General features: G+C 38.9%; 1 protein-coding gene across 4 annotated transcripts in view; it reads right to left on the bottom strand.

Annotated features, from left to right (window-relative positions):
* Positions 1-5,553: 5,553 nt before the first annotated feature.
* Positions 5,554-12,672, bottom strand: part of LOC138705039 (GPALPP motifs-containing protein 1) — a 72,310-nt gene continuing 65,191 nt past the window's right edge. For 2 of the 4 annotated variants that reach the window (XM_069833606.1, XM_069833607.1), the window contains 2 exons: positions 8,172-8,324; positions 5,554-6,150 (listed from right to left, as the gene is read on the bottom strand). In XM_069833606.1, the coding sequence (XP_069689707.1) occupies positions 5,992-6,150; positions 8,172-8,324 (312 nt within the window). In that variant the 3' untranslated portion in view covers positions 5,554-5,991. The remainder of the gene's footprint in view (positions 6,151-8,171; positions 8,325-12,672) is intronic. The other 2 variants (XM_069833604.1, XM_069833605.1) reach the window with 1 other exon arrangement.

Raw genomic sequence — 12,672 nt, 5'->3', positions numbered from 1 at the left:
TGTGGCATTATATGGAGAAGGAACATGGACATTATGACGAAATGAAGAGAAACGAATTGAAGCATTTGAAATGTGGATGTGGATAAGAACGGAGCGTGTGAAGTGGACAGACAGAATAAGAAATAAAGTTGTGTTTGAAAAAGTGGGTGAAGAAAGAATGATGCTGAAACTGATTAGAAAGAGAAAAAGGAATTGGTTAGGTCTCTGGTTGAAAAGAATAATAGACATTACGGTATGTGGATCATATGTGGAGACTAAGAGGAAGGTAGAAAATAGGAAAGATTGGAGAATGCTGGGTTTGCAATGAAAGACCTGCCCATGGGCAAAACACTTATCCGACAGAATAAGCGCCATCTTAAATCACGAAGTGATTTACGCATATCATATATCATATATATGTGTCTATGCGTAAATCACTTCGTGATTTAAGACGGCGCTTATTCCGTTGGATCCTGGCCAACTAGTCACTCATAACGAGTGCACCTCAGCACATGTGTGGACTTCGGTCCTACGTTCATAGACATCTATGACGTAGTGCAGAGAGCGGCCACTAGAGGGAACCCAAGAGTTGGAACTTAATCTGAGACGATTCTGTCCGGCGCCGGGGTGGGTATCCGGTGTGGCTTAGTGGATAAAGTATCAGCACGTAGAGCTGAAAACCCGGGTTCAAATCCCGGTGTCAGAGAGAATTTTTCTCTGTTCCATTACTCTTTCATCGCATATATACAAGGCTTTCATTTCAAAACTTCCCAGTCCAAATAATTAATTATGTAAATTGAATTCAATTTAAACAAAAAACAGTCAATTTAGATATTGAGGGGGAAGTCTGAAACCAGGCTTAATTGCATTTTAGATTTCATCCCCCATCCCCAGCCACCCCCAACTTTGAAATGGCACCCCTATATTTTTATACTTAAATATGAAAGAGCATTCAATTTTTTATATACCTCATTCATTTATTTCACATCTTTTGTTTTATATCGTTGCCTGGCAACCTTGATTGTTGTTACTGTTGATTAGAGCTGAAGCTACAAATACCATTGAACATTTCTTATAATAATTGTGTTCGTGTATTAAATTATTGTAAAATGGTGTATACCTTTCAAGAGAGAGAACAGAAATAATATTTATTTATGGAGCTGAAAACCGTTGTGCTCATAGAACTGCTAGAGCTTCCAATGAGAGGCATTCTGAGAAAAATGAGGCGTTCAGAAGTCAACATGATTAACTCCTTTTCCAAGGATTTTGAGATATTCAAGATTAAAGCTAAATACACATATAACTGATTCTGTGGGTGTTTTACTGAACTATGGAGTTAATCACATTGATCAATGAAAATATGGTCATTTTAATACATTGCCAACTTAGAAACTCTGAAATAACCAAAAGTGGAGTTAATCATGTTGACGTCTGAACGCCTCAAATGTAAGTCAGTGATATGTCATACATCTAATATGGAAATTTGAAGAAACTGGTTCTGTTTCCAATAAAACAAATGGCCAACCTAGAAAACTCGATGAAACTTTGCAGATTGAAATACCAGGTCATTTCATTAATGAACCCACCATCTCCATTCCAAAAGTAGCTGCTGTAACAAACATTTCGGTTGGCTCCATATATAAAGTACTGAAAATGAATACATGTTTCGCCTACAAAATACAAAGTCACCAACAGCTCAGCGAAGATGATTTTGATAGAAGAGTAGAATTTTGTGAACAGATGTCTCAGAGAATTGAAGATGATCCAAATTTGACACAAAATATTTGCTTTAGTGATGAAGCGACTTTTTTCTTAAATGGACTTGTTAACAAAAACAATTGTAGGTACTGGGACATTGAAAATCCTCATGTCTTTTGTGAAGAGAATACCCAGTTTTCTCAGAAGATCTATGTGTGGGATTGAATTTTTGGGGATCATATTATTGGACTGATTTTCATTGAAGAAAATATAACTGGAGAATTGTATCTGAACATATTAGAAAATGTAATTGATCCACGTATCACACTGTCACTAGAGAACCAAGTCAATGAAGGAAACCTGGTGTTGGACAAACAAAATTTGCATTTTCAACAGGATGGTGCCATCCCACATTATGCAGTACCTGTGCGACAATGGCTAAATAGATGATTTCCTGGAAAATGGATTGGTAGGAGGTGTGCTGTAGAATGGCCGGCGAGATCTCCAGACCTGACGCCGCTTGACTTCTTCCTATGGGGTCATTTGAAGTCAGTTGTTTATACTCCTTTGCCTGAGAATATTGAAGAACTGAAAAATAGAATAACCCAAGAATGTAATCGGATTAGTAAGGAAACACACCAAAACATTTGCGAGGAGTTCCAAAATAGACTGTATTACTGTTTAACCAAAAATGGAGAGCATTTTGAACACTTGATTTAGTGCAAAAAAAAAAAAAACTGTTTCTTATCAGGTAGCCAGGCAAAAGATGTGAAATAAATAAATGAGGTGTATAAACAATTGAATGCTCTTTCAAATTTAAGTATAAAAATATAGTGGTGCCATATGAAATTTCAAAGTGGCTGGGGGGTGGGGGGTGAAATCTAAAATGCAATTAAACCTGGTTTCAGACTTCCACCTCAATATCTAAATTGACTGCTTTTTGTTTAAATTGAATTCAATTTACGTAATTAGTTATTTAGACTGGGAAGTTTTGAAATGAAAGCCCTGTATAAGGGGATGATATATTGCTTGGGAGATAATTTTTTCCCCGAAATAAAAAAAAAGATAAACATATTAATGGAAAAAATATAAAAAAGACATGTGGATCTGATACTTAGTCTATGGAGGGTTGTTTCCGGTCTCTGATAATGAATTGTGAATGAGATTGCAGCGTTCCTGCTTGCGCAGCAAGGTCAAGCTTTTGTGAGACAAACAAACTAGTTCCTGTGCAGTGTTCATAGCAGTAGGAAGTGTGTTGCTCTCATAATGCCTAAGAAAATTGAACCATATTGGGAAGGCTACATTACTGCCCTTTCCGATGTAAAATATAGTTATTCTGATATCACTGAAGTGGAATTTTGTTGTGTCACAGTATGGGATTAGCTCAGTGTTGAATAACAAGGGAAAGGGTCCCACAGGATTCATTCCAAAAGGAAAAAAACAGGCAAACCCACTATCTGCTACTACTCACTCACCAGAGGTGATAAAGAAGGTCAAGACTCTTATCTCTGGCAGTAATCCAGCCACGCAACGGGCCATTGCAAACAAATTGGGAATATCCCTAAAAACTGTTAATACCATTATAAACAAAGATTTAAATATGGAGAAACATCATAAAAGTCGAGTTCATAAGTTGTTGTCATGTCACATCTCAGAACGTCACACCAACAGTAGGAAACTGTACGAAAATCACTTGGCTGGAGAAAAATGGAAATTTGTGGTCACATTAGATGAGGCATATGTGTATCTTAGTGATTGAAACAAACCCAGTGCAATTTAGTACCGACCACGGAGTGGAAAAAATTTTGAAAACTGATATGCAAAATGCAGAGAAAGTTTCTCAAAAGGATTTAAGGTCATCGCTGGATACTGCTACAATGGGAAACTGATAATTTATAGAGTTGGTAAAAAGGCCAAAATCAATTCCACGTATTATCAGGATGAAGTTCTGACCCTAATTTACGACACTGAAATCCCGGCTTTCTATGGGAGAGACAAAAACAAAGTGGGTGCACCAAGATAAGGCGTCCAGTCACACTTCTCGTTCGACCCTCGCATTCTTGCAAAGTATGGAGCAGGAAACCGGAATACACGCTGTTCCATCCAGAAACATCCCAGTCAAATCTCCTGATGCCTCTCTTATGGATTTTTGCGCCTTTGGACTCATGAAAAGGGCATTGGGAAGTAGGCATCCTCGAACAACAGATGGTCTATGGCAGCGGTGGCGAAAATGTAACCGTGCGCCGAGCCACTGTGTAAGCTGCAACGCGCATAGTACCTATGGAGGGAGGCGGACACCTGAAGGCGAAGTGAAGCAACTGTCTGACTTATTAATGGATTTTCATTTTCCTTACGTCAAGCACTTAAATATAATTTTATACAGTACAAGACTACAAACTAATGTTTAGTACGTGTAACGAAGAAAGAAATGAACAATAAATGGACAATATCACAACCCAAAATTAACTGTCTTCAGAATGTCTCTGCGACAAAGGTTCAAAATCAGGAATTATGTCACTTACTGCCAGTCGCAGTTGATCACGAAGGTATTTGTCTGTCAGTCGTGATCTAAATTTGGTTTTTACTATGTTAATTGTTGAAAATAATTTTTCACAAACGTAAGTTATAGCGAACATGGCTTCAACAGAGCAAGCGAAAGAACGAAGCTTCGCATATTTATTCTTCGGCAAAGATTTGAAAGTTCAACATTTGTCAAGTCCTTACATCTAGCTTTCATTTGACTTCACATAGTAAATCAGTGAGTTCAAATGGAAGAGCTAACCGCATTATTCGTACATCTGCTGAAAAAGGGTCGACGTATAGAGATGATGATGATGATGATGATGATAACAATAACACTTAACCTTTTAATGTTTCATCAGTAACATGTAGTATAATGCCGTTTTATGTTATACAATCGTTTTCCTCGTAATACTTGTGAACAAATCATACATTTAATATTCTCATCATATTGACAGCAAAAGAATGGGTCCTCCCATGCTACTTGGAACTTTCATACATGGTTTCGAGAGAGACATATGCCACTCGCAAGTCAGAGACAAATACAAATGTAACAGAGTTTGACTCCAGTGAGTGAGAGGGTGGGGGTTGGCAGAGGTTAGAAGCAAGCGAAATGCATAGCTGTCACTGCGAGCCACAAGTCTCGTGAGTCACATTCTCGCCATGGCTGGTCTATGGAAAACCTATAAACAGGAGTAGGAACTTCTGGACTTGACTGTACTACCCAAGAGCCTTCTGCAGAGGAAACTGAGGTGCAGGATGGAGGGACAACAAATAGAGCATGACCGGTGGTGGAGACATGGCTTTTCATAAGGTAAGAACAAAGTCAAACTTGTTATCAGAGATCGGAAACAACCCTCCGTACATGCCACTGACATTTATCATGCTTGGCATCTTCGGGCCATAGAGTCGATCATTTCCATCACAGACGGTTTTAGCGCAGTGGAGAGAGTGCCTGCTTCCAATGCAGTCGGTCACAAGGTTGAGCCTACTGCCATGCATTCCTTTGAATTGTTTTTCTCTCTTTCTTTTTTTGTTTCTTCTTTCTTTTCTTATGTTTAATTTACAGTCTTTATTGCACTACTTATTTACGCCAAATTCTTTTCACTGGCACTTGTTCTAGCTACTTAGAAACGATATACAACAAAACAGAACGAATGTTATTACCTCAACTAGTGATTCACTTGTGAACCTGTCGTTTGTCCTCTGATCATGCACAGTGCTTCCTTTCTGGCACTTTGAAAATATATCTGTATGCGCCATCAATTACTTCTAAGACTATATAAAAACAAAAATGGACTTAAAGCCAGCAGACTTTAAAAAAGCGGGCATTAAATATGATGGTCAAAGTAATGTGTAGACATTATATATATATAATTCTTTTATTTATATCTTGAAGAAAAATCAATTTCTACATTAATAGTTCTATAATTATGAAATGTAATAAAAGTAATTCAATATTGCATTAGACATTCAATGTTTTTCTTTATTTCTTTGTGAATTGACAGGGAGCAGGTTTAGTCACGTGTTAATTTTTGCTGGTAATGGTGGAGCAGTTATGGCATGTGCCCAGCATGCTCATCGCTTTATCCACATAATTATAACGCTTTCCTTTCTTTCATCTATCAAAGTCATTGTTTGCGTAATGTTATAGAACTCAAAATTGTATGCTGTGCATATCAAACACATAAAGTAACCAGACACTTGCATCGAAACTTGTTTTTATTCCTATCTGCAGTATTTACATGAACCACATAACACCAGCTGATGAACTGGAAATGAACATTTCATCAGTCACAGAAACTTGCTCTGTCCACTTGCAAAACGGTCATTGAGAAGTTGCGCCTTCTTGAAGATTGCTTTCTTCTGAGATTCGTCGAATCTGTTGGCTAACAGATCAATGTTACGATCAAATGGGCGTCTCTCCTCCGTTTTCCCTTCCTCTCTGTCTTTCTGTAAATACAGAACCATAAAAATAAGTTCACATATTGAAATATATACATAGACAACTACTGTACAAAAATGGATGAATTACAAGTTACTGTCTTTCAATTGAATTATATAGTGAAACTCTTTCAAGAGGACCATTATTAAACTTCAGAAAAACAAAAAGAGAGATCAAAACATGCATGTAATAAATATTAATTATCTCAAGTAAATGTGCCGTAGTTGAATCATTTCTGACTTTCTTTGTAACATATGACATCCATTCTATCACTGAGATTGTTCTTAAATGTCATTTCTAACTATGAGCATTTTGCATGTATTTTCTTTGTCCTTCATTTCACAGGTAACTGTGGGTAGAGCTCAGCTCCACTCTCCTCTCATCTACTGGTAACACTCTATTCTCATGCTGAATCTGAATGCAATGCTCTGTTGGCTCCCCTTTCTATTAATATTATACACATCAAAAAAAAGTTTGGAACAAACAGAGTTTTATATATTTTCTTCCTTTAAAAGAAATTCATGTTAGTTATCCCACTGATTGTCTAAATATCTTTCTACTCCATTGAAGTTAATCATATTGCTATGGTTACCAATTTTAATAAACAAATTATTGTATTCCAGGATTATGTATAACACTACAGAATTTAATTCTAGCAATATATGATATTAAACAGTTTTTCCCTTAAAATAAAGGATATTGAAGGGATTCTGACAAGTTTAGTATGTCTGAACACAAAGCAGTAAATGATTGTGTGAGCATTATCACCTTATGTGAAGAAGAACTAATACATAGGCAGATTGCCCTGCATGTTGGCGTTAGCCATAGTGCTGTTGGAAAGACCTGGAAGCATTATCTCAACACAAATGGAGTAGCAGATAGGTCCTAAAAAGGGCGTCTGAAGGCAACCACTCAAACTGAAGACAGGTATTTGAGGCATCTAGTTCGTAGGGAGCCCAAAACCAATGCTTCAGAACTACGAAGTGCTTTCTTTTGGACCACTGGGAAGCACATGAGCACTCAGACCATCAGCAATTGTCTTCATGGGATGAACATGCATGCAAGGCAACCATGGCATATACCTCCTAACAACCGCCATCGTTGCACAGCTCATTTTCGATGAGCAAGAGAGGTGGGATTCTGTGCTTTTAACTTATGAGACAAGAATTTGTCTAAGACATGATTCAGGAAGAATTCGAATCTGGAGAGTACCTGATTATGCAACCAGCGCAAGCAATCCTGAAGAATACTATAGGCAGGGAGCTAGAAGTATCATGTTTTGGACAGGCATAATGCATGGCTTACGAACACCCTGTGCCCATGACAGGCAATATGACTGCTGTGAAATACTGGAGAGAGATTGTCAAAAGTCTTGTCATCCCTTATAGGGAACATTTTGGTTTTAATATTTTATCTTTCAAGATGACAATGCCTGGTCACATCGAGGAAGGTACGTAAATAAACAAATTCAAGCCACTGGAATTACCCGTATGCAATGGTCTGCTTACTCACCAGGTATGAATCCCATACAACATGCTTGGGACCAGCTAAAGCATGCCATTTGCCGTTGTAAACCACCTGTTCAAACCCTCTACGAGCTCAGAGAGGCTGCGAACCAGGAATGGAATCATCTAGATCAGCAGTGCCTCGACAACCTGATCGAGAGCATGCGAAGACACATCCAGACACTTGTCAGAACCAGAGAAGGCATGACGTGTTACTAAAACAGTTTTTTCTAAATGTCCAAATTGTCAAATGCATGTAATTGAACTGACAGTTTATTCTCCTTACAGTACTACATTTGTTTTTTGTTTATTTATGCCTCAATAAAGAAGTTAAAAGTAAGTTTTGTTTAATATTTTATTTGTATATAGTTAAAGTACCGTAGTCACAGGGTTGCCTTATTCGAACTAAATTAATACTGGAATACGAAAAGACTCTTAAAGTCTGTTTGGTTCCAAACTTTTTTTTGATATGTAGGCCTATATGTATTCAAGTAACCACACCCTTTGAAACGCAGGTTACATACTTTTTTCTTTTTCTTCAGCTTCTTCTGATGTGACTCCAAAAGTGATATCTTCCTATTCTTCTCAGAATGTTCCTCCACACGGCACTGCATCATCCTGTCTCGTTCATCAATTTCTCTCCTCTCTAGATCGTCCATCTTACTTGATTTCTCTTCCTGTAACAAACAATTATGAGATAAAATTATTAACAGCAAAAAATTATAAAAGTAACTTTCTTCTTTCGATCTGCACAGTCTGAAAAATATAATGGTCTTCTAAGGGCTCTAATAAGATCAAAGCTTTTAATTGGAAAGACTGATTCATATTGCAATTTATCACATAACTGTATGAATAAAATAATTTAGATGTTATACAATGTGGAACACTAATAGAATGGTACTTGGTTCACAAACCAGAAACACAACAGACCTGGGGGACAATGTTACTCACGTCTGTAGCCATCTTCAAGCTAGATGTCTCTCCTGGCTAATGCTAAATAAGTAACAATAATGGCATGCATTCCAAAAGGTACAAAGAACGTCCTTTTTCGGACAAAATAAAGATACACTTAAGATTGTACACTGGAGTAAGAGGCTTATCAGTATCACATCAGCAAATATCTTAGCAAATAGGAACATAGATATACTGGTCATAAACGATGCAAAGACAACTCCTGACAACATAGAATACTAAATATACCAAGTTGGACAATTCATGCCTTGTTTAAAAAGTGACAAGTGATATTTTAGTAGCAGTTAAGACATAACGAAAGCTGCAAAGCACAACAAAAAAATTAATGACTGCAGTAAAGCAGAAATAATAAACAATTAGTATTAGAGGAGAAAAATTTGCTCCGGTGCCGGGGATCGAACCTGGGTCCTTGGTTCTACGTACCAAGCACTCTCATCATTGAGCTATGCCAAGTTCAATCCACAGCACCAGATCAAACCCCTCTCCTCCAGTTTTTTTCCCTTTGTGGCCTGACTCCAAGTTGGGCATGTATGTTGATATTTTATATTAAGTCAACTGCCATTATACAAGGAGCGCACTCAGTTGAGTGACTTGGTGGCCAGGATTCCACAGTAATCTGTACAGAAATATGCACTGTTGCTTGAAGAAACTACGTAAAGATTATTATTTTTTGGTCCTACAGAATATATCTGTTATGGTAACAATTAGTATTACAAGAGAAAAATTCGCTCCGGCAATGGGGATTGAACCTGGGTCCTTGGTTCTACGTACCAAGTGCTCTCACCATTGAGCTACGACGAAGTCCAATCCACAGCACAGGATCGAACCCCTCTCCTCCAGTGTTTTTCCCTTTGTGGCCTGACTCCAAGTTGGGCATGTATGTTGACATTTACGTAGATTCTTCAAGCAACATTGCATATTTCTGTACAGATTACTGTGGAATTCCAGCCACCAAGTCACTCAACTGAGTGCGCTCCTTGTATAATGGCAGCTGACAATATAAAATGTCAACATGCATGCCCAACTTGGAGTTAAGCCACAAAGAGAAAAACACTGGAGGAGAGGAGTTCGATCTGGTGCTGTAGATTGGACTACAGCATAGCTCAATGGTGAGAGCGCTTGGTACATAGAACCAAGGACCCGGGTTATTTAGCAGAGTGGTGCAAAAAGATGAGGAGGGAATGGCCATCATATGAGATGTGATATGAATGAAGGCAGCAGAGTGGTGCAAAAGCATAAGGAGGGAATGGCCATCATATGAGATGTGATATGAATGAAGGCAGTAGAGTGGTGCAAAAACATAAGGAGGGAATGGCCATCATATGAGATGTGATATGAATGAAGGCAGCAGAGTGGTGCAAAAGCATAAGGAGGGAATGGCCATCATATGAGATGTGATATGAATGAAGGCAGCAGAGGGGTGCAAAAACATAAGGAGGGAATGGCCATCATATGAGATGTGATATGAATGAAGGCAGCAGAGTGGTGCAAAAGCGTAAGGAGGGAATGGCCATCATATGAGATGTGATATGAATGAAGGCAGCAGAGGGTGCAAAAACATAAGGAGGGAATGACCATCATATGAGATGTGATATGAATGAAGGTAGCAGAGTGGTGCAAAAGCATAAGGAGGGAATGGCCATCATATGAGATGTGATATGAATGAAGGCAGCAGAGTGGTGCAAAAGCATAAGGAGGGAATGGCCATCATATGAGATGTGATATGAATGAAGGCAGCAGAGTGGTGCAAAAGCATAAAGAGGGAATGGCCATCATATGAGATGTGATATGAATGAAGGCAGCAGAGTGGTGCAAAAGCATAAAGAGGGAATGGGAATCATATGAGATGTGATATGAATGAAGGCAGCAGAGTGGTGCAAAAGCATAAGGAGGGAATGACTATCATATGAGATGTGATATGAATGAAGGCAGCAGAGTGGTGCAAAAGCATAAGGAGGGAGTGACCATCATATGAGATGTGATATGAATGAAGGCAGCAGAGTGGTGCAAAAACATAAAGAGGGAATGGTCATCATATGAGATGTGATATGAATGAAGGCAGCAGAGTGGTGCAAAAACATAAGGAGAGAATAGCCATCATATGAGATGTGATATGAATGAAGGCAGCAGAGTGGTGCAAAAACATAAGGAGGGAATGGCTATCATATGAGATGTGATATGAATGAAGGCAGCAGAGTGGTGCAAAAGCATAAGGAGGGAATGGTCATCATATGAGATGTGATATGAATGAAGGCAGCAGAGTGGTGCAAAAACATAAGGAGAGAATGGCCATCATATGAGATGTGATATGAATGAAGGCAGCAGAGTGGTGCAAAAACATAAGGAGAGAATGGCCATCATGTGAGATGTGATATGAATGAAGGCAGCAGAGGGGTGCAAAAACATAAGGAGGGAATGGCCATCATATGAGATGTGATATGAATGAAGGCAGCAGAGTGGTGCAAAAGCGTAAGGAGGGAATGGCCATCATATGAGATGTGATATGAATGAAGGCAGCAGAGGGTGCAAAAACATAAGGAGGGAATGACCATCATATGAGATGTGATATGAATGAAGGTAGCAGAGTGGTGCAAAAGCATAAGGAGGGAATGGCCATCATATGAGATGTGATATGAATGAAGGCAGCAGAGTGGTGCAAAAGCATAAGGAGGGAATGGCCATCATATGAGATGTGATATGAATGAAGGCAGCAGAGTGGTGCAAAAGCATAAAGAGGGAATGGCCATCATATGAGATGTGATATGAATGAAGGCAGCAGAGTGGTGCAAAAGCATAAAGAGGGAATGGGAATCATATGAGATGTGATATGAATGAAGGCAGCAGAGTGGTGCAAAAGCATAAGGAGGGAATGACTATCATATGAGATGTGATATGAATGAAGGCAGCAGAGTGGTGCAAAAGCATAAGGAGGGAGTGACCATCATATGAGATGTGATATGAATGAAGGCAGCAGAGTGGTGCAAAAACATAAAGAGGGAATGGTCATCATATGAGATGTGATATGAATGAAGGCAGCAGAGTGGTGCAAAAACATAAGGAGAGAATAGCCATCATATGAGATGTGATATGAATGAAGGCAGCAGAGTGGTGCAAAAACATAAGGAGGGAATGGCTATCATATGAGATGTGATATGAATGAAGGCAGCAGAGTGGTGCAAAAGCATAAGGAGGGAATGGTCATCATATGAGATGTGATATGAATGAAGGCAGCAGAGTGGTGCAAAAACATAAGGAGAGAATGGCCATCATATGAGATGTGATATGAATGAAGGCAGCAGAGTGGTGCAAAAACATAAGGAGAGAATGGCCATCATGTGAGATGTGATATGAATGAAGGCAGCAGAGTGGTGCAAAAGCATAAGGAGTGGAACAGAAGGCCTGGTGCTCTCCTGAAATGTGGTATGTTGGTTTAGATGTATTTAAAGACTATCTCACTTGTCAAGTGCCATCATATGAGATGTGATCTGAATGAAGGCAGTGAAGTGGTGCAATAAAAAGTAACTGTCAGTAAATTCAAAGGCAATTATGCACAAGAATGATGCAACATAATGGGCTAGTACTGCAGTATCGCACAACCCTCGCACTACTGCCAGATGCATACACAGAAAAACTCACAAATTTCCAAGGACATGTGATGAAGTTGTTTAAGTAACATTCGTATTTAACACACGTGAAAAGAGCATGACAATAGAAATAATTTTTCGATGACAAGAAAAACGAACTTATGGTTGATAGGGCACAAACAGTGTGGAACAGAAGGCCTGGTGCTCTCCTGAAATGTGGTATGTTGGTTTAGATGTATTTAAAGACTATCTCACTTGTCAAGTGAAAGAGGAAATCAGCAACTCCAACACAGACCTTGTTGTTATCCCAGGTGGCATGACAACATAGTTGCAAGTGCTGAATGTGATTGTAAAGAAACCATTTAAGGATCACTTGAAGCAACTGTACAGTGACTGGTTACTTGGTGGTGGTCATGTCTTGAGTTCTACAGGGAAGCTAAGAGGCCATCAATAGCCTTACTTGGCGAGT

Source organism: Periplaneta americana, chromosome 8, assembly GCF_040183065.1.
Source record: "Periplaneta americana isolate PAMFEO1 chromosome 8, P.americana_PAMFEO1_priV1, whole genome shotgun sequence".
Classification (NCBI taxonomy): Eukaryota; Metazoa; Arthropoda; class Insecta; order Blattodea; family Blattidae; genus Periplaneta; species Periplaneta americana.
The sequence above is the reverse complement of the archived record's forward strand: the minus strand, read 5'-3'. Positions and strand labels throughout refer to the sequence as shown.